This window comes from Chlamydotis macqueenii, chromosome 2 (assembly GCF_036417535.1).
Source record: "Chlamydotis macqueenii isolate bChlMac1 chromosome 2, bChlMac1.mat, whole genome shotgun sequence".
Taxonomy (NCBI): Eukaryota; Metazoa; Chordata; class Aves; order Otidiformes; family Otididae; genus Chlamydotis; species Chlamydotis macqueenii.
The window spans coordinates 86,371,366-86,398,963 of record NC_141557.1 but is presented as its reverse complement, the minus strand read 5'-3'; the positions used below and the strand labels follow the sequence as shown (position 1 = coordinate 86,398,963).

Below are 27,598 nucleotides of genomic sequence, written 5' to 3'. Positions count from 1 at the left end.
TAACATGCGTATACCCTAGGAATGCAAACTCTGGCTCTTGGCTATAAAATCTCGGAGTTTGGACAAATACTACTTTATGGCCAGAGTCAGTTTCTAAAGTCTACTGTCCTTACAACGACTAGAAACTAATCAACAATTGCTACTCTTATTTTGCATGCATTAAACCATAACATCAACCAAATACAACTCTTCTTATTACAGCTGTGAACATAAAACATGAAAAAAAATAGCAGAATAAAATTTGCACCTTTGTCTCTTACAGTGAAGAACATGATAGGATTCAGGATACTGACTATGATCAAGAGCCATTGGGACTTTGTGCTTCCTGAGGAGAGGCACTGTAGCTGAAAACTGAGGATCATTTTACTCAAATGTAAAGCTGCATGACAAACGAGGAATCAGCACCCGTTTAGAAAAAACACTAGACAAACTCATGCTGTCCTTGGTTTTAGGTCAAAAGTTCTTGCATAAATACACTTGAACAACACAGTTGGAGATCCCAGTGAACACTGTATGAGTTTCAAGGATACGCTCCTTTGAATATGTAGCTTGCCCACACATTTAGAGATTAATAATGAGAAACGTACATTCTTTTTTTGCTGAAATACCTTTAAGAGTTTTTGATTCAGTAAATAAGAGCTTTAGTATTGTTAACTCAAACAGGAACACACTATTGCACCAAAGCCTACAACTCTCATTTTAGAGGAACCACAAACTTAGAATCATAGAATGGTTAGGGTTGGAAGGGACCTTCAAAGGTCATCTAGTCCAACCCCCCTGCAAGGAGCAGGGACATCCCCCACCAAATCAGGTTGCTCAGAGCCCCATCCAACCTGGCCTTGAACGTTTCCAGGGATGGGGCATCCACCACCTCTCTGGGCAACCTGTTCCAGTGTTCCACCACCCTCAGTGTAAAAAATTTTTTCCTAATATCTAATCTAAATCTACCTCCCTCTATTTTAAAACCATTACCCCTCGTCCTATCGCAACAGGCCCTACTGAACAGCCTCTCCCCATCTTTCTTGTAGGCCCCCTTGAGGTACTGGAAGACCGCTATCAGGTCTCCCCGGAGCCTCCTCTTCTCCAGCCTGAACAGCCCCAACTCTCTCAGCCTCTCCTCATAAGAGAGGTGGTCCATCCCTCTTATCATCTTCATGGCCCTCCTCTGGACCCTCTCTTAACTGGTCCATGTCCTTCTTATGTTGGGGGCTCCAGAACTGGACACAATAATCTAGGTGGGGTCTCACCAGGGCAGAGTAGAGGGGGAGAATCACCTCCCTTGACCTGCTGGCCACGCTCCTCTTGATGCAGCCCAGGATGCGGTTGGCCTTCTGTAAAAGACTGTGTCAAAAATTTGTCTCAACATTGTTGAAACAGTGGGCCACCACCCAAGCAATGGCTTCCAGTTATCTTGCAAGGCAACTCCTGTTGTCTTGCAAACCTGAATGCAGAGCTGGTTCCGAGAAATCTAGCCTGGTAGCTATTACAACCGAAACTCTTTTCCCTCTTTCCTTCCTTTCTCTCCCTTCTCTTCCATTTACAAACTTCTTATCAGGTTAATTAAGCTACCTGGCACTTGACTCCGTTTTGAGTCTTAATTCTGTTCCCGAGAATATGAACAAAACCACGCTCCGGTGTGTGAGAGGTCGGTCCAGCCGCCCCTAGCCTCCCAGACTCGTCTGAGGTCGGCTAGAACGCAAGGGGGCCTTCTTCTCATCCAAAATCGGAACATGACACCTTCTCTAAGAGCACTTTGTAAAATTAAAAGTAATAAAAAAAATTTAGAAACGGCCAATGAAACCTTTTTTCTTTAGTTTCTGCAGGAAGAAGAAGCTACAGCTCTTTTATCAAGAAGAACTGTATCAGCTACGAAATAAAGTAAAACAATTCAGAACAAAGCACACACACTACAAAAGAGACTCCTTTCAAAATACAATGTTTCTTTCTTCGAATCTGAAATGGCAGACATATTTAGGCCATTTTTTAATTCTCTTAGCAGTTTTAGTAAGAGAAGAGGGAAGATACGGGAAGGGCTTCCCAGCAATTTTTTCCCCAACTGTTTTTAGATCATGTAGAACATCAAAGAACTGGAAATAGGATATTGATACACCAGCTCAATATTTCATCAAACTTTGATTGAATTTACATGTACTGGCCACGTTAAACAAACACTTTTAATCTCCTTATAGGACCCAGAAGAATGAGGCTGATGATAGTGTAAGTACCGCAACACACAGGAGCATCAGCAGAAGTTGCCCAGTGTCATTTATCAGACCATCACAGCTAAACTATTCACCTCTGAAAAGAAAACATGCTTTGATTACCATAATAAAAAAATTATTTTAATTTCCATCCCCTCTGTGCTTCTTGAGTATGCTATTACTACTCGTAAAAGTTCTACTGTTGTGATTAATTTGCAAAACTATAAGCAGCCATCCAACATACCGGTTCAAGTTTGCTGGGACAGAGTTTCTCATCCATACTCTTTACTACACATGTGTTTTTATCTGTGTCTGAACCTAGACAGGCAAACATCAGGCATACAAGTTAATTAAAACTGATATTTAGTTCTGAATGGTAGAAACCATGTTCCCTGGATGAATTTTGGAGAAATACACTGACATGAATTAAAAATGTTTTCTCTTAGCATGTATCTTTAAAAGACTTTTGAAAATCTTTAGAAAGACTTTTGGATTCTTTTCAGTATTGTACATCTGAATCCAGCTAAATTTTGTTTCCAATTAATTAATGTTATTTATATTTGGTTTTAAAATTTCAATACATTATTTAAGTGGACTGAAATTGTTCCCAGTCCCAAATGACATACAGATAATTTTCTTAGGCATCTACTTTGCATTCAAGTATTCAAATCCAACCTCATTCTGAGGAACCGTACTTTTGAGAAGAAAAATTCTGTAGATGTGACCTTCCACTTACACATAACCCTCCAGATTCTGGATGCCTACTCATATCTCTACCCTAAGGATATTTCAGAAACTTCAGTTATACAACTGCCCTCAGAAAGAAGGCTCTAAGTCAAAGATACTGACTCCTGGGCTGCATTTTAAATTTTCTTTTCTTCAGAGAAGTTCAAAAGGTGGAATACTTTAGAGACAGACTTTACACATCTATGAGATTAAATTTCTCTCTCCTAAATCTCTACTTAGTAACCTTAAAATGGACTTGGCTTTCAATTAAAAAATACCTACTGGTTCCCATGTAAGTCAACCAGAGCTTACCATGAGACTCACTATCAATGCTAAGGATGCTTTAGCATCATATATATGTATCACTTACCCTAAAGAACTGTCTGGACAAGCTTTCTTTCCTGATTTGTTTAGCACCTCTACAGTCTAGTAGGTTTTGGATGAGAAAGGTGTCAGATTCCACACACCGCTTACTGGTGATTTAGAAGAATTACTGCTACATTTGTTTGCTAAATTACCACTTGCTACAATGCTGAAAGTTAAAGGAAAGCACTATGATGCCTTTCAGGCCCTCTTGGGAAAAGCAACAGCCAAGCATAGCTGCAGACACTTTCTAAGCTCACAGCTTGAATCATTACGGTTAATTCCTTTAGGTACTCCCAAGCTTTCCTTGTTCAGACATTATGCTTAAAGGCAGCATCTTCTCAGTCCATGCTGTGTCATGAGTACATTTTATGCACACCTGCATTCATGTATACATAAACACTGATATAGATACTTACCAGGAAAAAAGCCACTATGTCATGACACAGACATACAAGTCTTTGCAAGGAGGGAGGTGATTTGTTTGGCTTTAATTGAGCTTAGTCATCACATCTGATTTTTTTTTGGATATCATTCTGTAAAAAAGCCCACACTAAAATAGTGTAAGAATGAGCAAAGTCTCGCTTCAGCTACATGGGTCTGTTCTCATAATAATCCTATCGTCCGTACTGAATCTTCAATTCAGCACAACTGTATCTTAGATTACTGCTAATATTTTAAATACAATAGTGAAGATGGAAAATGTTTTAGAAAGAAACATATAAATACTGAAATAACTGAAATGTGACTAAAGGAATGGAGGGTGATACTGCACAGTAAACAAACCTTTGTTGAGAGTATCACAAAGAGTTTAGCTATGTAAAATACAAAATTATTAAAATAAATAAAGTCTATTATACGGGAAACATGATGGAATTCAGCAGCATAGAACATTTGAAAATATCTCCCTCTAACAATCAATGCAGAAACACAAATTTTGATACTTCATCATGTGTTGTCATTATGATATAGGTAAGAACAACAATATTTTTGATTCTAAAATATTTTCTACTCTCTTTAGGTCATGTAAAATATAAAAAAAAATGTAACAGCATAATGGCAATCCCTTCTCTTCCTAATAGTGTCTAGTGCTGGTAATAAACTCAAAGGGAGTTGGAACTAGGAAAAATATTACTTGATATGATGGGTAAGCTAGGAAAATTAGAACATGATCTACTTAACTGAACAAGTGAAATGATAATTCACTTATTAAAATAAAATGTATTAAATTAAAATTCATATTATAAAATAAAATCAGAATAAAACTCAGTTTGCCCTAACATTTTGTAATATTTTAGATATATTGCCTTTTTCTAAATTGTTCTTCATAAAACTAGTCAAATTATTTAGAGTAATACAGGTAGTTGAAGACACTTAATATATTTATGTTTTGTCAAATGCTGAGACTTTCTCTCTCTCTCTCCCTCTCTTTTTTTTTAAAAAAAAATTAACTCAAGCACAGATAACACTCTTTTTTTTTTTTCCCATGTGTGAATACTTCTGAATACTTACGCACGTGCCAAAGTTTTTACCTGTATAGCTCAGATCAATTTATTTGCATAATTTCCTCTCTAGGCTTCATGATTTTGCTCATGATACGTAAATTTCTATTGTATAGACAAAGAGGATATTATTTAGGCAGGCAACTGGCAATGAAAAAGCCACAAATATTAAAATTTACTTGACAAAGATTTGAATGATTCTTAAAGAAACAGTCCCTGGGAAGGCATATGCAATCAAAGGAGGAGGTAAGTTAAAGGATAAGTTTCTGCTATACATTGATGCAGTCTAAAAGAGTTCCTCACTGAGGAAGCTTCATAAAGAAGAATGTGAAATGATGAACAGATTATTCTTTGGTCTGCAGCTTCTACCTGTTATTTCCTGCAGAACAGAAAATATGTCTTTGCTTTAATGAAGGAATACTTCATATTTGCATGTGCATTGGGAAAGGCAAACCCATCCCACACGCACACTGGAAACTAATATACAGCATAAAATATAGAATTAATAATAATTCAACACACACACACAAATCAGTAACAAGAACTTTTTCTCTTGTACTGAAACCAATGACAACTTCATTATTAAGTATTTAACAAAATTGCCATTTGATAAAAAGTCACATTTAAGATGCTCACTTAAATGTGAATAACACATTGTTTTTCGGCAAGAAAGACTGAAACAGAAAGAAAAAAGAGAAAGTATATACTTGAAGATGATATGTTTTTTTTGCTATATTCATTACAGAATCTCTACCTCCCAAAATTACTCAGATGACGCCTTTAAAAGGCTTCAATATGTTGATTTCACATAAAATTTCCACATTTCCTTTATTTAAAGTAAATTCAGGAATTTGCTTAATTCCCGATTAACTAAGGAAAGTAATGTCATATATCAGATGATGAAATGCTGGGTGCTTTAAATACCATATTCCTGTTAGCTAAAGATGAAAAGGATTTAGCCTAACCTTGAAAGATATTTATGTCTGAAGTATTTAAATGAGATCTTGTCTGATGTCTTCTCTCTTTTCCAGGCAAATTTAGTAGGAAAAAAAAAACCCAAACTGAAAGAAACAGTATAACTACTATGTCCTCTGTGACCAGCAGAAACACGTAAACTCCTATTTTCTCTACCTATTTTATCAGAAATAATAATACACAGACAGATATACATATGCTTCTACACAGATTTACTTGAATGCTGTGCATATGCAGAAGGTATTTTGTTTTTGCAATAATGCCACAGAGTCAGATTTTATTATTTCAAAAATATTAGGAGGAAAACAAAGGACTACACTTGGTTAATGAAATGGAATTTTAGTAACTAAAATTAAATAGTGACTCTAAAAGAAAAATGCTCAGTTGTGCTAATTCTCACCAAAGGTACTTACATCTGAAGGAAATATCCATTGATCTTCAACAGAGATTTTGAAAATTAGCATTTTAAGAATTTAGTTGATTCCTGAACACACTGATTTTTCTACAGATATACTAGTTTACCTGGGATCCTCCTACTGAATTACATAGCTATTGGTTTTTTTTCTTAGAGATATCATTGGGCCAGAAAAGAAAGGAAAGTGCTTGATAAATTTAATCTGCTACTGCAACATAGGGCTTATCAGCAACTGTCTTTCTCTTTGAAAGGTTCAGACAATCAAAAAAGGGATTAGAGAAATGCTGGAAAACTTGTCAGGGAACTGAATGTAATGCACTTGCCCCTCTCTCTAGAACCTACAGAGTTCAGAAAATTAAATTGCACAATTTAAAAATATATACTCTAGTATACTAGTATTCTAGTATCCCTGCTCCTTGCAGGGGGACTGGACTGGATGACCTTTAAAGGTCCCTTCCAACCCAAACTATTCTATGATTCTATGAGTCCATATACCAATATATACTAATATATACTTCAGTACTTTTGATTCAAATGTCTCCTGTAGAACTCTTTTGGGTACAAATCTCAGTATGCATGAAACATAACAATTCAACGCTGGTCAACTGACAGCTAGAATACCTGGGTTGGGGAATAGATTCTGGTTTCTTGGCTCTGGGAGAGAGTATGCTGAGCGTGCCATGACCCAGAGTGGTGGGTTGGTGAAAATCCTCTGTCATCAGTCACACTGAAGCTTGGGGCCGCCCACTGCCATAAATCAATCAATCAGTCAATCATTTATTAATCAGGTACTTGCATTTTCATAGTTAATATAAAAATGGGCTCTAGACAATGCCTTCTCTATAATGACAATCTAGTTTTATATTACAGTGGGGGGTTTACCTTAAATTAATGCATCCTTTCTCTAAAAAGGCGACATAATCTGAAAAAGGCCTTGTCAATTGTATAGAAATAAATTAAGCCCCACTGAAAGATCAGCACTGCAAAATACATATCCTCGAAAACAATCTGAGCACATGAATAGTTCTTTCAAGTTAAGTCACTTTTTTTAGGAACTATTATGTACTGGGTTTGGAATTTAGATCCTTAATGTAGGGTTTAAGTTCTGCACAGACCTTTTCACTAGATAAATTTAACCAAAAGACAGCATCTTTTGGGGGGACGTCTGACTGACAATAACCTTACCAGAAGAAAATCCAAATGATGTGTTCCAAGTCTATGTGATAACTTGATATAATTAACATTTTAAAAGGATGAGTTGGTATATTTTACTTAAGAAAGGACTTCAGATTCTAAAACTCCTTGATTAGAGTTTTGAAGTTTATTGCTGGCAATTTTCATGGAACATTTAGCAATAAAGGACCTTCTCATAGAGTCATCATTTTATTATTCTGAAACTCACATGAAAAGAGAGTCCTCTTCTAGATCCAGGCTAGCTTAACTGCTTCTAAGGCTTCGGGCAATTCCAAATATCTTTTCCAGCCAATGACAGACAAGGCCATCTTCAGAGTGACTACTCTGACTTCATTAAATGCCTATCACAATAGCATCCCTGCTGTAAATGGCATACTACACCCTGAAGGACAACCGCCTTTAACAGCCTCTCTGGTTTCAAGTGTTTTTATTCATATGGCAAGTGAAAATGAGAAATATTTCTATTATAATGGATAATAAATGGAAAAGAAAAAGAATTTCTATAAATTCATTCTGATCTCTGCTTATGTACTGGAAGACAGAATAAGTGTAAACACAATGATAGAATGTAAACATAGTTTGTTGGAGCCCAAGTGGTTAGGCAAAGCAAACCCATTAATAGAAAACATTTTATTCCTGACACGTCCTCCAACTCTTTAATATTACACATATTTAATGCTAATTTAAGCTTGATTTCAGCTACTAAATTTTCTTTCACGTTAAGCTCATGTAGCATAACCCTTCTGCTCAAATTTCCTCATGTAATTTAACAAGCTATCTGTGTTTAAGAGTAGCTGGTTATTTTTTTTCATTATTGAGATAGGTAAGAGCTTACCAGCTAACAGAAATCTGCTCTCTTACAGTAACATCTCTATTTTCGAAGGCGTCTCCAAATCTTCAATCAGCTAACAGCCTACAGACTGGAGTGGGGTCCAGTGTTCCTCACTTGGGAACAGGTGTCTTTGAAGAATAGTGTAGTAGCTCCTTTCACCTTGCTTAGGCGGCCAAACAAAAGTGGGGAAGGACCTCTCTCTGGAGACTGCAAGCTGCACTTAATTCTCCTGCTGACTGCATAGGTTGCCAAGATACTTGAAGAAGAGGAGTGTACCATGAGTCTGAAGCATGGGGACAAGTGGGACAGCTCTCCTACCTGATTTTCTGTAAGTGCTATGCCACTGACCCACTCACGGGGCTATGGACCATGTGATCATTAAGCACTTTTGAAAAATCAGATTTTAAGTATTTCAGAATGTACTCACAAAAACAGAGGCAGAAGTAGACAAATGATCATTTATGAAAATGTAAGTCTTATTTGTAGAGAACAAAGAAGTCTGAAAATGACATGACATTAAAGTCACTCTTTGGGAGACAATATTTCTTCTACTGATGAAAAATTGTGACAATCACTTCTTTCTTACTTGCTAAGCTTTACCAATATTTAGAAATGAAATCACATTAAATCATCTAAACTCTGTTTACATGGGGCTGAATCTGAACCTTGCTTTCTTCCTGGTGGGAAGTTTTCAGACTACGTTTCTGTTTCACCATTACTCAGCAAACAAAACACTATTTTCCATTATTAAGTACCTGCAAGTTAAACTTTTGGGATGACTGGCAACTCTTTCACTTCAAGAATAAATTCATTGCTTCCTCTTGGTCTGTCAAGCTTTTTTTTTTTCCCCTATAATTTCAGGACTGGAAACATTGATGCTTTCAATAACTTTTTCTTTTTGACAGTGTTAGGATAGTGCCAGATTAACCATACCAGGGCATTAAATCCTCTTTCCTCAAAGCACAAGCCTACAAAGGACGGTAAACACTCATCTCACTCACAGATCTGAATGCTGTTTACCTTCTGCGCCTCTCCCACGTGAACCCAGCCTAACAAGACTGTGTGTCCCATTAAAGCCACAGCAGAACTATGAACTGGAAATCCTAGTACACTCGATAGAACCTGTCAGTTCTGGGCACGGGGCATGACATAGCTCTGCAAACACAGTCCACAAGGTATTGTGGACTTACAGAACTTTCCCAGTGGAAGCCAAGATAACAAAGCCAATGCTTCCTTCTCTTAAATTTGCAGCTCATGCTGTAGGAAGTTAGAAATCTATCCATCATTCTCCTGATCTAGAAAAGCTAGTGTCTCCACCTTAGCATGCTTTCTATAGAATATAAAGCTATTTGAGAAGAGAGACCAAGAATTCAAACAGTGCAACTCCTGTTGTATTAGCTATTAATAAATGGGCACAATGTTCCTGCTCCAGCAGACTGACTGAAAGCAACACACAACCTTCAATTCTGACTTTTTATAGGATCTTGGGAATCCGAGGACACATTGGATGCTGCAGACAAATTAGCTTGTCTCCCCAGCAAAGTGCAATTGGCTGCAAAAGTTCCAGTTCTTGCTTTTGAGGCCTTACAGAAAGGACTTATGAAATCCATGGGGCCTTCTCATTGCTTTCACTGGGAGCAGGATCGTCCCACTGCATAGAAGTTCCTGGGTACCAGAATTCTGAGCTCTGGACTGTCAGAGCTATGTTGCTTGCAGGGTTTGTTCTGTCCATCCGCTCTGCCTTCCTTTTTAAACAAAGCACATGGGCTAGCATGAAACTTTTTCCAGAAACATCTGTATCTCTAGCTTAACTTGGCTTACCAGATTTAATCTTCTATGCTTTCTGCCTCGCTTGTGGAAGAATTCTGCATATTTCAGGATAAAAAGGATAGATAGGACCTTAAATTTTTGTGTTGTCAAAACATGCTGTTTGTATTCTTAGCCAGATACACTATGGCGTATATTGCTTGATTTGGACAATGAAGTTAACTGAGTCATTGTGGTTGCTGTTGCAGTTTTTGGCTGAGTAGACCAGAGAAACAGGCAATATCTGTCAGACGCTGAGTGGCACAATTAAATCTGTGCACACTACTATTCTTTTTAAGCAACACACCTAGCAAAATCTGAAATCTGTTAATTTGGGGCTATTTTTTATGTGACAGCTGATTTTTGACAGCGTCCTTAGAGGCTGCTTAATTTAGGTCTCACTACATAGGCATATTAATGTTAGAGCCTTGGTTAAAGCTGAAGAGCTTGCTCACCCATGATGGGATGGAGCTTGGGAAGCAGGTACACCCTACTTAGGGCAGCCCAGCAGCAGGTGGGGGACTAGTTTCAGACTCCTGCACTTCTCTCCACTTCACAGTCAGGAGTTCATCGGTGAGTGTGGCAAGAGGGAAATTGGTGCCTATGCACTTCTCGGCTTTTGGTCCTTCACGGGTGTGGTAAGTCATTAGGTGACCACATCAATCCCCAACTCTGGATGGACTTTCTGTCAGTGCAGTTTATATTCTGCCAGCTATGGGAGAATTCCTGTAATGCTGAGCAACATTAGAAAAGAGAATGAGGTTTTCGTGTTTTTGCTGCTGCAGTCATATTTGGACTAAGTATACTGACTACTACTGTATCAGCAGTAAACACGTATTTTCTTCTTTCCTCATTAATACAAAGGACATTATTTCTTTTTATCTCTTTCCTTACTCTACTGTAAACATGTAGCTCTAAAATATAGCACAAATCAAACTATTTGGTTACACTGTTTCTCAAACAGTAAGCTAAATGCTGCTACTTTTTCTTAAATGTGATGTGATGCTTGTAATTTCCTTGTATTACAATACAAAATTGTGCCTCTCTGTAGGCCACCAATTCTTGGAAAGTAATTGTATAGCTACTTCAGTACATAGGAAGAAATTGCTGATGGTTATGCAATGGGATTTACCTGCACTTCAAAAAAGGCTGTGCAAGTGCAAGATACTGCAAAGTGATGATCATATTATACTGTCAACTCTATGCTCACTCGTTTTTACTAGCAAATTGCATTGACCCATTATCTTTATATTACATAACTAGCTGATTATTTGTATAATGCAATCTTTTCTAATTTTTCTATCATAAAACTTTTGCAAAAGTACTGAAGCTCAGACAGTTAGCAAAAGTCAGCCTACTATCGGCAAGATTAATAAATATCATGGACTTTATAACTCTTTTAATAAACAGGAGTATCTTAAATTAACTATCTGAACATACTTATACAATGCTTAGCAGCATATGTGATGGTATATCATGAATACATAAATTTGTAGTAGAGACTGACCTTCATTTTAAGATTTTGTGAAGCCTGTAGGAATTAGCCAATATACAGATTAATAAAATGCTTCCTGAGAATAGACAACGAGCCTGCAATGAGTGTCCTGGTAGCTACCTCAAAGGCTAGCCTGCACTGTATTCCATACCACAAATCTGTATTTGTGGCTGCAGAAAATGTTATTTTAAGCATGCAAGGTACTTAGTACCCAAACATGCTTAGTATGTAAGTACATTCCCACGCATTCACCTTGGCAGCCAACAGAATGTCCTTTAGGTAGCAGTATACTCAGAAGCCATACAGCATATAGATCACCTCATGCATGGAGCAACCCCAGAAACCGCTTTTCCATCACAGCATGTATATACAGACAGAAGGCTGGAAATGAGCCAGACATTCTAAGAGCTTCTAAGAGATAATGGTGCAATACAGTTCAGCCTCTACAGTGCAGCCACCCACATGCACAGAAGTCAGGCTATGCACACTTCCAGTGTGTTACTGCCTTGCGTCAAGAAATGCCTCGTCTAGTTCATGTTTGTTCCCACCTCTTAATGGGACAGTTGAGTATCAGCTCGTTACTTGGAACATCTTCGCATATGGTATCCCTAGGGCTGCCAAGGATGACTGAAAATACTGGAAGTGAACAACGGGAGAGACTCAAGAATCATCTTCCTTACTCCTCAGACTTGACACAAGCAGGGCTGAGGCATGCAAAAGAACAGCACTTCAAACAGAAGGTCAGCTTCTGCCAGTTTGAGATTCGGTGCATACTTTTCACATAACTAAGATCTAATACATACAGCACAGACTACGCTGCTGTGAACCTTCCCTACTTCATCCTTATGTGTCAGCCTTAACTAGGACCTGAACTTTTCTGCCACGTGAAGCCTTAGCTCTCTTTGCTGAGATTACAAATACAAATATCAATCGGATCAGCTGTGAAATTCCATGTAGCAAGAAGATCTTTGAGAACTAAATCTGTGTACTCACATAGAGTTTGGAAATATTCAGCAAGAATTACTTTAAGTGTTCTCATTTTACTAAGTAGACACTTACGTTTAAAAGCTACATAGGATGTTATTTCACAGGACTGTATTAATGTATTGTGATCAATTTTTAAGAGGTTAGCAAGCATGTGGGAATGGTATGGACTCCACAGACTGTCTGAAAACCAAATACATGATGCTACTTTTTGCCAGCTGACGGGAAGTTTCAGCCCAGCTCCACATGTAACTGGTCCCTAAGCACCACTCCTTCAGATACTCTTGTTTACAATCTCATGAGGAAATTTGGGAGCTGAAGGGCTGGAAATCTGGAAATTTTCTCAGGACACAGTAGGGAAGTGTAAGAAGTAAAGGTACAGTAGGACAGCTTGCACAGGTCTGTTCTGTGAGCAGAGGACTTCACTCTCCATGGCTGTCAGATCCAGCACTTTCTGTATGAATTCTTTTGAAAATCAAGTTTGTATCCTCTTTTCACCACCACATGTACCTTCAAAAGGTATTTCTGTGCGAAAAGTAAAAACAAGGGAACCCACAGCCCCAAATATCTGAAATTTTAAACTCTAGGTGAATTTCCAGTTCACATAAATGTTTTGGTCTACAATCTCTCAGCCCCCAAATTTGGGTAACCACATGAAAGATGACAAATCTAGAAAAAACCCAAGCCTTACCTTCTTGTAGAGACTTCTCAGGTCTCTGTACTGCCACATACTATTGAGGACCTGAGATGCTGCTTTCACCACTTTTGGCGAATGCCTGTTACACATATATATTAAAAAGGGAGAGAGAGAGAAAGAGAGAGAAAGAGACTGTTAAGTACAAAACTCCATTCATCCTAATTTTCAAATGCATTGCTACACATTTAAATTAACAGTTAAAATTGCTTTTTAAATGTACCATAAAATCTTTGGTTGGCATCTTGGAGACCAATGTGCTTTTAAGCAAGGGCAATACATGTTATTTCTATAGTACTAATTATTCAGTGAGGAGCAAAATGTGTGTTCCTCAGCACACTGAGATCAAGGATTTGTGCCAAGAGCATAGTAAGAGGAATGGGAGAGGCAGCAATTGGCAAAATTGTTGAGGACCCAGCTGGCATTATGTGCATCTAAGATGTCCTGGCTACAACTTTTGGCACAAAGGACAAGAAGTTAGAGCCAGTTTCTTTCTCCGTAAGGTGCCAAACTCATGACAGTGTGCTCAATGCATTTAGTGCCTCTTAGCAGTGGCCAAAAGAATCACTCTAGACGGGTGAAGAGCACTGTTTCTGAAGTGCAGAGCCAAGATGCAGAAATACAGCTGACTATAAAAAGTCATGACAAATTTCATTAGGAGTCCAAATTAGGACTTGCATCTTGTTCACACCATTACCCTTTAATGACAGCAATGTAATGTCATGCTGAAAACCATATATAACTTCATAAGGACTTTCTCTTCAGAAAGGTTTTGAAAGAAGCCCTTTTGAAAGACTGCAAGTATTGTTACAATCAGTTGGAGACATACATTCCTCCTGGGATAGGTAACTAAAAAAAATACAAAACAGAGAGCATTCAGCTCAGTGAAGGAGGGTCAAATAGAAAAGGACTGTGAAGACAACCCAGCCCACTGAGGAAGCATACACTGTGTGGTTAAGCCCTTGTGCTGCACCAGTAATACATATAAAGCAGCAGAGCACTAGAAAACCTTGCAAAGGCCAAAGCCTGGGGTGAGGATTGATGGGGTCTGGTGTAGTTATTGAGGTGATTAATGTTTTACGCAGAAAGGCTCATGGATTACAAAACCAAAGAGAAACGAGAAAACCAGCAGCATACGTCACTGGTTTGGGCAGGAAGTCTTCTCAGGGATCAGGCTCTGGTGCATCCTGTGACCTCTGAGAAGGACCACTGGTAGGCTGACACTCAAGCTGCTAAAGCAATGTTCATGACACAACTCATTCAATTAACTTATACAGTATTTTCCTAGTAATTTATTGGGTGATTTTTTTTCCCCTTTTCTTCCATTTCTCACACAGAGTACAGCAGTAGGTAGGTAACTGGTGAATAAACAGGGATTTGATAATCCCTTTCAAGCATAATTGTCTTTATTATACTCCCAGTTGTACTGGCTAGTGGCATGCTGGTAGTGTGGAGTAACCAGGAAAATAACTGCCAACCATACTGTGAGTCCTGAGGAGAAACAGGAACTATGTGAAGCCAATATCGGCTTGGCCAGGATGACCTTATGAACACCAGTTCTCTAGTGCTGTCATACAGGGAAAGCGCTCAAGCCCTGGGCATATTCCGAAGGCTAGCGGGGCCAGCCCCACACTCCTGGCACTGATACATCCCAGGCTGCATGGCCAGGCTAGTATACTGCAGACACTTCACAATGGACAAGACAAATTCACAATGAAGCGTTTTACTGTATTAAACTGAGAATGCCAGAATTTCCTATCAGTCCAACAACCAGTAATTCTGAATTTCAAACAATAGATTACCTATAAGAAACCAAACCAAAGCAATGGTGCACAATACTAACATTTCTGAAAGCTGAAAATTGAAACTTCCGTTTAAGACTGCAACTCAAAGTACCTGAGAAGAGGGACATGTATCATGATTTGGGAGGGCATTTTGGAATTATTCAGCACTACTTGGGCTAAATATGTTCACCATAGATTTGTCTTTCACAGTTATGAGGAATACTTTGACAGGGAATCAAACCCTTCAATCCTCCTAAAACTGCCCATGAGACTGAAAATGTCAGACTCAACAGGTATTTATAATCTTTATCAGATAAAAAATAGGTAGACAAATGCATTATTCTGAGGAAAGACACACTGAACTAAAGAGAAATGGATATGAACCTCCTTGCAATATCAGTACATTTGATATAGAAAATATAAGTAAAGAATTTAAACAGATTTAATAACAATAAAAATGCAAATGTAAATAAATTGGCAGAACACGGGGAACTTGCACAAATGGAATCACATACTTCATTACACTACCACTTCTTACCCCTCATAATTAAAATGTGAGAATGTTTCAATAATGAATTTGATATGAAAAGGGTGACAACAGTGGAAAAAAAATGAGATTACATTATATTGGTAATGCCCCAATCACATAGGCGAGCATAAGCTCTCATACCAAATGCAGGGTGCATAAATCTTTCCTTCAGGTTGTGGCCTGGCTCTGTGGGGCTCTTTTAGAGCTGTGATGCTGCAGTAGGCTGTGGGATGACAGCTTTGAGAAGGTGGACTGATGGCTTTTGTACACTACAGTGAAAGGTTTTTGTTTTCAAACTGCCATAGTCCCATCACACTATACTTGTGCAGGCTGACAAATATGAGAACTATTTTAGGCAAAAGAAGAATAAAGAGTAAACTCTTCAAGAAGAGTGTGTACATAAGAAAACAGACAAGAAGAAATCATAGCTGCTCTGAAAACATCACAGCTGTGTGTAAGACTTTTTTATGTTTTGGTGCCTCACAAAGTAGCCTGTAGGTATCCTAATGCTCCCTCCGCAGCAAGGTGTTACGAAATCCATGGATCCATTTTTCTACTACGCCCCACCTTATGAGCAAGCTCGTGGCAGGGAAAAGGGTGCTGTGAAGAGGGACTGTGACTTTACAATCTTCACTCCCAGAGCAAGAGGAGCAGTAACAGAACTGCAGTGAGGTCCCTTCCTTTCACAGGATCCCTCCACCTGCATAACCAATCCAACAGCTCTAGTCCCTAACGTTTATCGGTATCTTCTAGAAGTGCTCAGAGGTAGCAGTTACTGTAGACATTTACTCTTTCTTAAACGCACATGCAGTTGCTGATGGTACGTCAAAAATAAACCACAGCAGATACTTTTGCTATTATCTGTTTTTTTGTCACCTTTCACACTGGGCTCATAATTTCTGATGAAACTAAATAATTCAACTCACGATTGCACAGAGGAGGCAAACACATTCAGGACTAGTAATAACTACTGGAGATGTAATAAGGTGCAAGGTGATTTGCAAAACATACTTGTCTCCTTTACTCTTAGATATGCCAACCAGTTTCTCAATGCCGCCTGCGTCTCGTAAGGCCTTGGCATTCTCCATGTTTTTAGTGATGACTTCATGCAGAGTGCAGCAAATGGCAGTAACGGTGTCATCAGACATGGCCTTGCTTGCCGAGCTGTTGCTGTTGTTAGCGCCTGGCAGTCGGTGGACCAGATCCCTCATGGCATACTTGCCTTTGTTGAAAGAAAATGAAGGGAGAATTCAGAAGATACAGCAATAAAGGGTGACGGAGAAGTACAGGGAAAACATGCAAGACTATTAGCATCATTTGCATCATTGCATGTAATCTAACTGGCTACTGATACCATTTTGGAACAACCCACATTTATACGATTGCATGTTCAAGCATTTCACATGTTAGGGACTCTCTTAATATTCTTAATAGCTGGAGACTTTGGGTATGGACATATCATGCCCTCAAGAGAACGAAACAGACAGTAAAGGCCAGGTAATGTATAAAGATAACCTGAATACCAGAACTTACAGAACTTTGAGTCCACACAACTCATAACTTGTTACTATAAATAAAATGTGCATCAGTTGTTAAAAGCACTATTGTGAATGCAAAGCCAATGATGCTGTTATTTCTGTGAAGGACCAGTTTCACTGTACAAGGTTAATTCTATACTACATGCAGTATTTTAACTGGCTTTATTAGCGTTTCTTAGACTTTACTGCTCAGAGAGGACACAATGTTTTCCACACATTCTTAGTTGCATGCATGGTACTGACCAGAAAGGGAGCCTTTCTGACATCTACTCCTGTCTGATATTTAGTTAGGAGTTACCTTATGTACCAGTAGCCTCCAGAACTTAAAATCTAAAATGGAAGGTGCAATGAATTTTTAAAATGGTCACACTGAACTGAAGACATGAAAAAGAAATTCTGTTGATTATGGTTGAACTCAATGATCTTAATGGTCTTTTGCAACCTAAACGATTCTATGATTATTCCAACTTTTTTCATGTTTAAACAAACATAGATTTCTCAGTAGCTTCTGAGAATTTATATATAGAGAGAGTATAAATGTAAATGTAAATATATATAAATGTAGGGCAAGGCTAGCACCCGCATAGATATATGAGAAGCCTCACACCAGTTATAGAGGGTCAGTATTACAGGAAACTGGCTGCTCTGTCCTGCAATGTCACGAGGACAAGATCAGAGAGGGTGAGGGCCTGATGAAGTTGTTGCTGAGGTCAGTGAAACAACTCTGAACCACCTTCAGTGCAGCTGTGCTAGGAATTTGCATTCAGCAATCACCATGAGTGTATCACGCAGGATGAAAAGGACAGGAAAAATGGGAAAAATAAATATAATTAGTAATCTAATCTACATCACATTTTTTGAATGAATTATTCAGGTATGTTATTGTATATAATATGATAATTTAATCAGATATTATAATAACTTAAAGAAGTTCTGATCAATTAGTATTTATGAGTACTTACTAAAAATCTTATTTCTGAATTCATAAATCTAGTTGTGTGTGTCCATATTTGAAAGCACAGGTAAAAGGGAAATCACATCTTTTAACTATCAAGTGTTAAACTATTTTTATTTCTCACTATTTTGCCTGCTGTGCTAGAAATACAGCCAGTCATTTGGAACAGAATATTAATAATACAGATAAAAGCTAAAATCTCTGTGCTGAAATGTTAAACTTAAAGGTTATCAAATAGATTTTGTGGTAATGTGAGATCTTAGAAACTACTCACTCTATATCATGTAAAAACATTCCTGATTATAAAAATAACATTACCAATAAAATGTGTGCAGTATGATTTTAATCTTACCGGTGCGCTGCAATAAAAGCACAAATCTTGTCCTCAAACATTTTTATTTCTTTGCACTTAATATTTTATTGGTCATTTGCATTTTTAGCTTTTCAGCAATATTATTAATATCAGATGTGGTACAGACTTTCTCTTTCAGAAATAGTTTGTTTGAGCAAAGTGAAAATCTTTTTTTCCCCTACACGTATATGAAACTCTGTTCCAGAACAGCCTGAAATGCTATTTGCATCTGCATCTTTTTGTTCTATGTAACATGAACACATTAATAGTTACTTATCACGTACAATGATTACTTCAGTCTGTGGTGTATAGTAAATTAAGCTTGTGTATCAAATAAATAAACCATCATGCGCTGTAGCTTTTATTCTTCTAAGGTAGTGTCTCTCACTGGTCCGGAGTACGTACAAGTAGATAAATCAGATCAGTGAGGCTTTCTGCTGTACTCTGTACACACATCCAGAACTGACCAATGTTCCTTTTTCCTTTCGTACTTCAATTAAAGGGCAACAGAGCATCTCCCCACCTCAGTCTTCTGGTGGAACCAGATGACAGTGACCATTCCAGTAGCAGCCAAAGACTATGTCCCTCAGCACTGGCTATAAGGAAATCTGGATGGCTGCTCCAAGCAACCATTTTGCTGGAACTGGCCTAGTAATCCAGGCAACATAATATTCATACCAGTACACATGCCTAGACACATAAGACCCTTCTTAAAATAAAAAAGGGCTTTGGAGCTATCAGGAAAAGCTCAGTAGGAAAATTCAAATCAACACAATAAGCATGGGAGACAGGCTTCCTCCTCCCTGGCCTGTCCCTGAAGTGCAGGGAAAGCCAAAACTGCCACCTCCAACATTGCTGCTCACACACGCAAGTAAAGCAACTGACTGCACAGGCAGGCATCAAGGCTCAAGATGTCCTTCCAGATACTCACCAGAAAAAGGTGGCACACAAGCTGGAAGAAGCGAGGAATGGCCACACTTTAGAGTTAATCTAAGTCACTGTTTATATGGTCTTAAAATCTATTAACAAATGTAACTGCTAACACATTTTCTGTGATTTTACTCTTTGAACATTTTGTTAGCTACTTGAAAATATATTTGGGATGAGAAAATCACCTGTCTTAGCCATAAAAAAAAAGTTACATTAATTTAATTTAATTCAAAACATAAGAACTTCTATTGAAAAAGCAGTACCTTTTCTTTAATATAGCATTAAGTCATAAAAGCTAGAAGTTAAGGAATATTCTTTATATACTGTAAAAAATAATCCACAGTAACTGGCCTGTATTCCCAGTGTGTTTTCTGAAACCATATCTAGTTAGTACATTCCTGTACCATATTCACAAAAAAAAATTTCAGTTGCCAGTTAACTTCCCTCATCTCAATTATGTTCCTGCTGCTTTACAATAGGTGACAAGGAGAGAAGAGTCATGTTTTTTAGCATGAACTACAAAAGAAATCCTACTCTAGTTAAGAGTGGTGTAAATGTCAAGTAACGCCAATGAAAGCATAGCTACCGCTACATCAGCCCAACACAGCTGACAACACACGTGATCCTTGACTTTTGCAGTAGTGTATGTTACAATCTGCAGAGCATTTGCTTTTAGAATTTTTTGGGGGTTGTTAAGAACCTCTTCTGAAAGCGGACTGAAATGTATAAATGGAAACTAGTCTTCTAATGTCAGCAAAGTTTTATCTAGCACTACCAGTAGGAAGGCTGGGGAATTCAACTTGCAGCTCAAGAAGTCTCCCTGAGCTGAGAAAGTGAGAATTGATGAGGGTCCTGGGAAGAGAGAAGGATGTATGTGAGAATTATATTAAAAATAAATAGCATTGTTAATTTTTGTTAGGGTTCATACAGAACTGCTTTGATCTACAAATAAATTGATTTTTTATTTGAGCAACGTTACATTATAAGACCCATAACTGATTTGATGCTTTTAAAGAGGATTTACATAATATGATTAAACATAATCACCAGCTTGACAAGGAAAAAAGAAATCATTATTATTTCTTCCATTTCACCCATAAAGGAAAGAAGACATTAATGGGCATAACCTGGGGGCAGTGTCACAGGAAAGGGGCTGTCCTGTAGGTGCTTGGGACAGCATTTTTCTGACATTAAACATTTTGAAGCTATTTTTCTAAGATAAGACTTTCATCACTGTTTTCTATTGAAAGCAGAATTCGTCTATCACCGTACACTAAGTCTTTGACTGTAAGATGATAATGTTTGCTTACTAAACATTTCAACAACGCAGATTTAACACCTTTTCCTTTGCATGATGAAGTCTCATTAGCACCTTAGTACATTCCTCTGTTACTTCATCCAGGAAATTTTTTCCCTCATAGGATCAAACTGATAGCTGTCCTAAGAAAGATTCTGCCTTCAGTAAAGGAAGACAGTAAAAAAACAGTAAAGCAAACTACTCTAGCAGATCTAACAGGAGCAAATTCATCACAGGTAAGGTTCCACTTTTGGAAGTATTTCCCCTGCTATTGCCTTGAGACAAATTCACTGCTGATGTAACCCCATTGACTTCATTTCCATTTTCACTCATCTGTGAAAAATGACTTTGACACATGGGCACATTTAATAAATAGTTGTGGCATGGTTCCTAGTTTGAGAGAACAAGACTAGGAAAATTAACCTATTGAAAACACAAGAAACCTCAAACAGATGTTAATCCAAACTAAGAACCCTGTCCTAGAAGTAGAGCTTTGTCTAACAAAAGTAATACATCACCATTTTCCCCCCTCAAAGATACCCACTGATTCTCATTGTGTAGTTAGATAATATAAAAATAGAAAAACGCCACCATATTTTGTTGCAATGATACAGATACCCTGTTCCAGAACTACTGGTGTCTGTACGTCACAATAAATGTGAATCTTGTTCCTTTGGCTCTAACACATATGCTTTTGTGCATTTTTATAATCCTTGTGTGTTTTTAAGACCATTCAACTTCCGTACTGAACAGTCTTTTTGGAAAGAATATTACTGTGAGAGCTTTTATTATTACTTTCAATCATTATTTAATAAATGTGCCAAAACTGACTTTTTAATTTGGGTGGAACAAATTTTGATAACGAGTCAATGCATTTAACTGAGAGTCTAATAAATTACAGCGTATTCATCACATGATAGCAGTGGCAGAAATATCACTTCTGTATTTGATAAAGAGTTAATTTGTGCACCATGTTTTCTCTTCTCAGATACTGTTTTTTTAAGGTGCAACTGATAACCACAATTGGTACTAGGGTAGCATCTGAAAGTGGCCCTTAGGGTAATTGTGCCAGAAGAACTGTGACCCTTCTCTGAACACTGGAAATCTTCAGTGTAAATCTTGAGGTGCAAGAGTAGGGTGTAAGAGCCTGCAAAAAAAGGATTATGCTTAGTAGAATATGTAGCAAACTCTGGACTTGGACTGCCTAGGCAGTGAAAGGTATTTTGTAGGCATCAGAGTAGCAGTGAATCCCACGTGATCTAAGAGGGTAAAGGTTTGTTAGTTTTCATAGGGAGATTTTCTTCTGCCACTGAAACACTTGACGGGGAAAAACTACCCCAAATTTTAAAGGCAAAATAGGTTAAGAAGTAAGAAATGCTGTCAGACTGAGTCTTTAAGCCAAACGTGTAGTTCTTTTGTGGGACAGAGGAAGCAAACTGAAGAAGATAAAGCGGGGTAATGCCAGAGCTGTTGGGCCAGCAGCAAAGTTAGTGGATGGAAGGAGACAAAGCTGTATTTTTGAAAGCAAGAAAGGTTGCAGTACTGAGGTTGAGACACTTATTCCTGTGAGTAGATGATTACTCCTCAGACTTTGAGTAGCACCAGGAAAGTTGCAGGTGAGTCAAGAACAAGAAATAATCTACCTGACGTGACAATGTTGGTTTATAAAGGAGGACCCCTATTTCAGAAAACAGAGCAGCACAAACTGAAATAAGGGTCATTAGCCACTCCAAAGTTTAATGCCCTCTTGCTCAGCACTGAATGACGTGATTGCTTCCAGGACAGACTTTCCACCACAATCACTGAGCCAGTAATTTTGCTATCCACCCCTATCCATTATATATAGTCTCTAGAATCGCTGACTGCAGCCTACATTGCATGTGAAGGGGCTGTAAATCACAACAGTTTGTATACAGCAACTCTTTCTTCCCTTTGTCTGGTTTGAGTAAGGACCTCAAAACTCCTGGGCTGGAGCCACTGCTTTAGATGCTTCACATTAACCCTAGTCTGCCCATTAAGCTGGGATAATGAGTGCTTTGAGCAGACAACAATGCTGCGTTTCACCTCCCTGCAGGTGTATTTAAACTTAATTTTTAAGACTGTGGAGATAAATTATTTTTGGAGAAGACAGAAAGATTAAAAAATGTTACACACACATGACCTCCTGTGGCTGCAAGCACCCAGGTGCACTTTGCTGATGGCTACTGAGACAGAACAAAAGATCAAGTGGAGGTCTCAAGATTCTCTCTTCCCCTCAGAAAAATGATGCACATTCTTCACTTTTCCACCACCTCTGATGACAGGTAGCAAGATTCCAAGATACAAGATTGGTATTTGATATGGACCACGACAAAGAGGAACAATATCTTCCCTGACATATTGTATGTGACGTGCCATTCATTGGCTTTCTTTTTTTAAAACCTTTTTTATCAAGAATAAATTCAGCGCTAGGTAGTGCAGCACACAAAGCCCTACAGGGAGCAGGAATAGTCATCTTTTACGGTTTCAGGGAAGAAATTGTCAAACTTTCATACAGCGATGAAAGTACGTGAACCACCAATATCTGTGTTGGCAATATCAAATGAGATTTGCTTGTAAAAGAATCAAATATCTAAAAAAGTAATCAACATAGGAGCTTTGATGTTTTTAAAAAGATTAAAGATACTGGTTCTATGATTCTATATTTTGCAAGAGAAAGTTATGGTGTGAGGACAACTAGGAATGACAAAGGGCACAGCCATAATAGGGGTGGAAGAGCAGTACATATAGAAGCTAGTAGCATTAGACAAAGGCCAAAGAGAAGCATTTTGGTATTTTTATCCTGAACATGCCATGGGAAATCACAACTGGGTGCAACGCAACAACTGCTTTTCAGCAAACTGCTTTTTCAGATCCATGATCCTTCATAGATTTTCTTTCCTGTAGCAGCATTTTAACCTTGCCACCTTCCTCCTTCAGCTTCTCTGTTTCCAGAAATGCAACTTTCCCATTTCATGTATTTCCTGCCTTCCTCTGGCTGACCATTTTTCTTGCTTTCAACTCACCTTCTCACAGCTGCCCCTCTCCCCTCTATTACATGATTGATATTTTTTCTTCCTTGAGCTGTACCCCGTCAGCTCTTTGGGTCTTAACCTCTAAGCTTTCATGTTCCTTCGCCATTTCTTCCATATGTGATATTTAAGCGTACATCTGTGCATCCACCCTGTCTGCCAAGCTTTTCCATTCTCTCCTCACATTGGTTTAAATCACCTCCAGTTTGATGTTCAGCTAGATCCTGGTTTTGTCACACTTCTGCATGCCCATGGCCCCTGCCAGGCTCCTGCTCTTTAATGTTCTGAACTAAAGGAAATCTTAGCTAGCTTACAAGCATAGATTTTAAACTTGAAAATACCAGTGTATTTAAGAGTTACTGCTCTTGTACTACTCTTGTTGTCTCTCTTGTATATCTCAATTCCACAGACAACTATCTATTTAATCTACTTTTACTCCTAATACTGATTTTACTCCCCTCTGTAATACCTTCATATTCTGCATTTCTCTCACACAGCAAGACTGTAGATATTCTGGCTTTATATTAGCAGTTATCTTAAAACCTAGAGATTAAAGAACTTCCAGGGCTCTTGAGCTGGCCATAAACTGCTAATTCATACAGCATATCTGTCCCAACTCAGGCTCCAAAGGCTAGATCCATGGCTACACTCTCTGTGCAGAAGCAGGTTCCGTCGGAGCTAACGAGCAATGTATTGAGATCCTGCCGTACATCTCTACCTCTCTGATTTTTGCTGCTGTCTTTTTGGCAATTGTCATGGGATGCAGGCTGCCCCAGAAAAGTGGACTTCCAGAGAAACTAGGTCTCCTTTGGGGGAGTAGATGTTTGCAGCAGAACAGCCAGAAATCTAGTACAGAAATGGACTTATGGGTAACATGGCAGAGTTTGTTTCTTAACAGCACCTCTCAGCCAGCATAGTGGATGGCTTCTATTTTGAATGTTAATCCATGTATCAGATGAGCAGTCTATTCTCTCTTTCTCATGCTGGAGAGGCAAACCAATCATCCAACACAAGCAGCCCAACACAGGGTGCATTCTCTGACTTGCAACTTGGGTTCAGAAGATGAATTTGGGAGGAGGTGTAAGTACAATTTATTGACTGGCTCACCCACCCTGGGACTATAAAAATGAGTCAGTTCAAGTCCAGCTTGACCTGTCTTATCATCTGTTGACCTGATATACCAAAGAACTACTGGGTCCACAGGAGAAAAAATGTCTCTACCATTAAGCTTCTATTTTCACCCTCAGCAGCAAAGGCAAACTGTCATGAACTCACAGATATTACTGCTTTTATGTTGTCCCGCCTCCTCTGGTGAGAAAAAAAGGATTTGGGTGGTGGCTTTGGCTGTCTCCCTTGCAGTCTTAGCTTTGGCAGGTTGGCTGGGAACAAAAATGACAGACTCAGGCTTTACTGTTCTTGGATCCAAAGAATGTGATCTTGCACACTTGAGTTTTATATCCAGAATGAATGGAGTCCATGTAGGCTATCACTCAAATGATTTTCTTTTAAATTCATTTTGCTTACATTTCCTGCAAGGTATACAAACTGGAAAAGGCAGGGAAAGCAGTTGTTACCCTACCTATTGACCCAAGTAGTGCAAATATATCTAATTAATTAGCTTCTTTACACACCAACGGATTTATTTCTCATTTAGACTGCACTGTCATCTTTCCTTTCATCTTTCCACTAGCCCAAGGTAAAAAAGATTCTGCAAAGGGAAGTGATTCCTCAGTTTAATTGCTGCAGGCTAAGTTTTCTGATTACTGGAGCTGGTTTTAGTCCCTTGCTATCCTCTTCCCTGCACCCTGCAGAGAACAGGGCTTTTGGAAGGATGAATTTTAAAAAATATAGTAGTTTAATTAATGTTATGATTAATCAGTGTTTCTAAAGTGCTTTGAAGAGGAAAAGTGCTATGTGAGTGTTGAGTGGAATTTTAGTTTTATCTGTATTATTTTCTGAGATAGGATAATATTTTGTTAATAGCCTGATTCATGGGACTTTAAATTAGGCCATAATGAAGAAATAAGAATGTAATCTATTTTTGGAAAAAATAAGTTTCAGCTTCAAGATCTATGCCCTGATCCAACACTCATTGAAATTAATGAGCCTGTCTACCAATGTCAGAAGGTATTAAATTGAATTCATAAAGTAGTAGCTTTTCTTTTCTACTTTGGTTTTTACTTTGCATCCAAACCAGAACAAGATTCTGACAGGAGACTGATGTAGTCAGAGTGAATTGCAACTAGACATTATCCTGCTTTAACTGTCCATGAAGCAATTGCTATTTATTTGCTACTATTTTTCTTCTTCACTTGTGCTATAATATTGCCTGAAACTAAGACAAATTTTTCCCCACTGTATGGTCTGAAAGATTGATTATTTTTGCATGCTTTTATATGCAGTTACGACAATATCATGGTGAAAGACACAAAAATTCTTATGGTTACACATGTACATTCAAATTATATGAGAAATAAAACCAAAACAGATCCTCATGATATAGTCTTTTATTAAAGATTAAATAAGGTGCATAGATGTAAATGAGTTAGCTTAGTAAATATATATCTTGGTAAAGTGATAGTGTCTTTTGAAAAAAACTCTTCTAACAAATATCAAAACCACTCCAGGTCATACTACAATGTTCGTTCATTCCTTAATTATTGTAATGTTCAAACATTGCTTAAGTCATCACCATGAAAACTCTACATGGAGCAGTTACGATAATTAATCTGTGCATGATGGCAAACTAACAATACTGAGGATACATATCACTACTTCATATTGCTTTAGTATGCACTATACAATAAAATAATTTATATTTAATAACAAAATACTGGTTAGTATCTAAGGCTTAGTGAAACCATACACTAACTTCACAGACATCAATGTCTAGAAGAAGGGAAAAGAAAGGGAAAATAAAAAAAAAACAAGTAAAAGAATAGTAACAGAAAAAGTGCTAACCCTCTAAAAATATTTTAAAAACTTCAAAGACAATTTGTTCATGAAAGTGTAATAATATAATACAGTATTTGTTTTTTTTCTCCAATTTGGAATTGTTAGCAAAGACCTCATGAAGACACAGTGTCCATCTGTTGAACTGCTAATGTATCAGTGTAACTAAAACAGACCATACAAACGTAGTAACGAAATTATAGGTATCTGCATTAGAAATGAGGTCTCTCACACTGGTCACGCAGAAAGTGGACAGGTAGTCAGTATTACTAGGTATTTTTAGAGGTCAATCCATTTTGCAGATAATACTAATATTCTGACCTAGTTTAATTCCTGTTCTTGACAGAGTGGTTTGTGTTCTTAGCAACAGAGTCATTGGAAAAGAGCAAATGATATTGTAGTTTTATACTTTAATTTACCTGAAGCTACTACAATTTAAGGCCTGAATACTGTAGGTATGTAAGCAAGGATATACTGCAGAGCTAAAATAAGCTTTGTGTTCTCATAGGAAGGGAAAATAATGCATCTGATAATTTTCATTAACTAATGCATATTATATTTTTTTTTTTAACTACAACATGACTAGTTTTTAAATTTCTCATAAAAAACATCCTAAGCTCTTGTTAGTTGTACAGCTCATTATTAGCTGTGTTTAAAGAAATTGTGGCAAATGAATCCTAGTCCCGAATCCTCCACCAGAGTACAAATCTTCTAGAGAACAGTTCTGTTTGTGCTTCCTCAGGAGGTGGGAGTCAAAAGGTTCACAATGTGATTTGGTTTCGGGTTGCGCTACTGCTGTTCCTTTCAAGGTAACAGCTCCAGGTGCCATCTTCAGGCTAGCAGCTGATCAAGTCTTTTCTCAGTGGCCCTCAAAGAAACTTTGCCTCCAGCCATCCATTTGAGCTTGCTCAGAATCACTAAATTATTGCTTTTTAAGCCTGAGCCACAGTTGCTCACCTACATCTGACTAACACACAGAGGGAGGATTCTCAGGGCTGTGCACTCACTGAATTTCCTTCTCATA

The 27,598-nt window shown here is 38.0% G+C and overlaps 1 protein-coding gene across 9 annotated transcripts in view; it reads right to left on the bottom strand.

Annotated features, from left to right (window-relative positions):
• Window positions 1-27,598, bottom strand: part of CTNND2 (catenin delta 2) — a 676,745-nt gene that overhangs the window by 25,989 nt on the left and 623,158 nt on the right. For 7 of the 9 annotated variants that reach the window (XM_086740367.1, XM_086740369.1, XM_086740375.1 and 4 more), the window contains 3 exons: window positions 16,512-16,722; window positions 13,185-13,269; window positions 6,804-6,929 (listed from right to left, as the gene is read on the bottom strand). In XM_086740367.1, coding sequence (XP_086596493.1) covers window positions 6,804-6,929; window positions 13,185-13,269; window positions 16,512-16,722 — 422 coding nt within the window. The remainder of the gene's footprint in view (window positions 1-6,803; window positions 6,930-13,184; window positions 13,270-16,511; window positions 16,723-27,598) is intronic. The other 2 variants (XM_086740370.1, XM_086740372.1) reach the window with 1 other exon arrangement.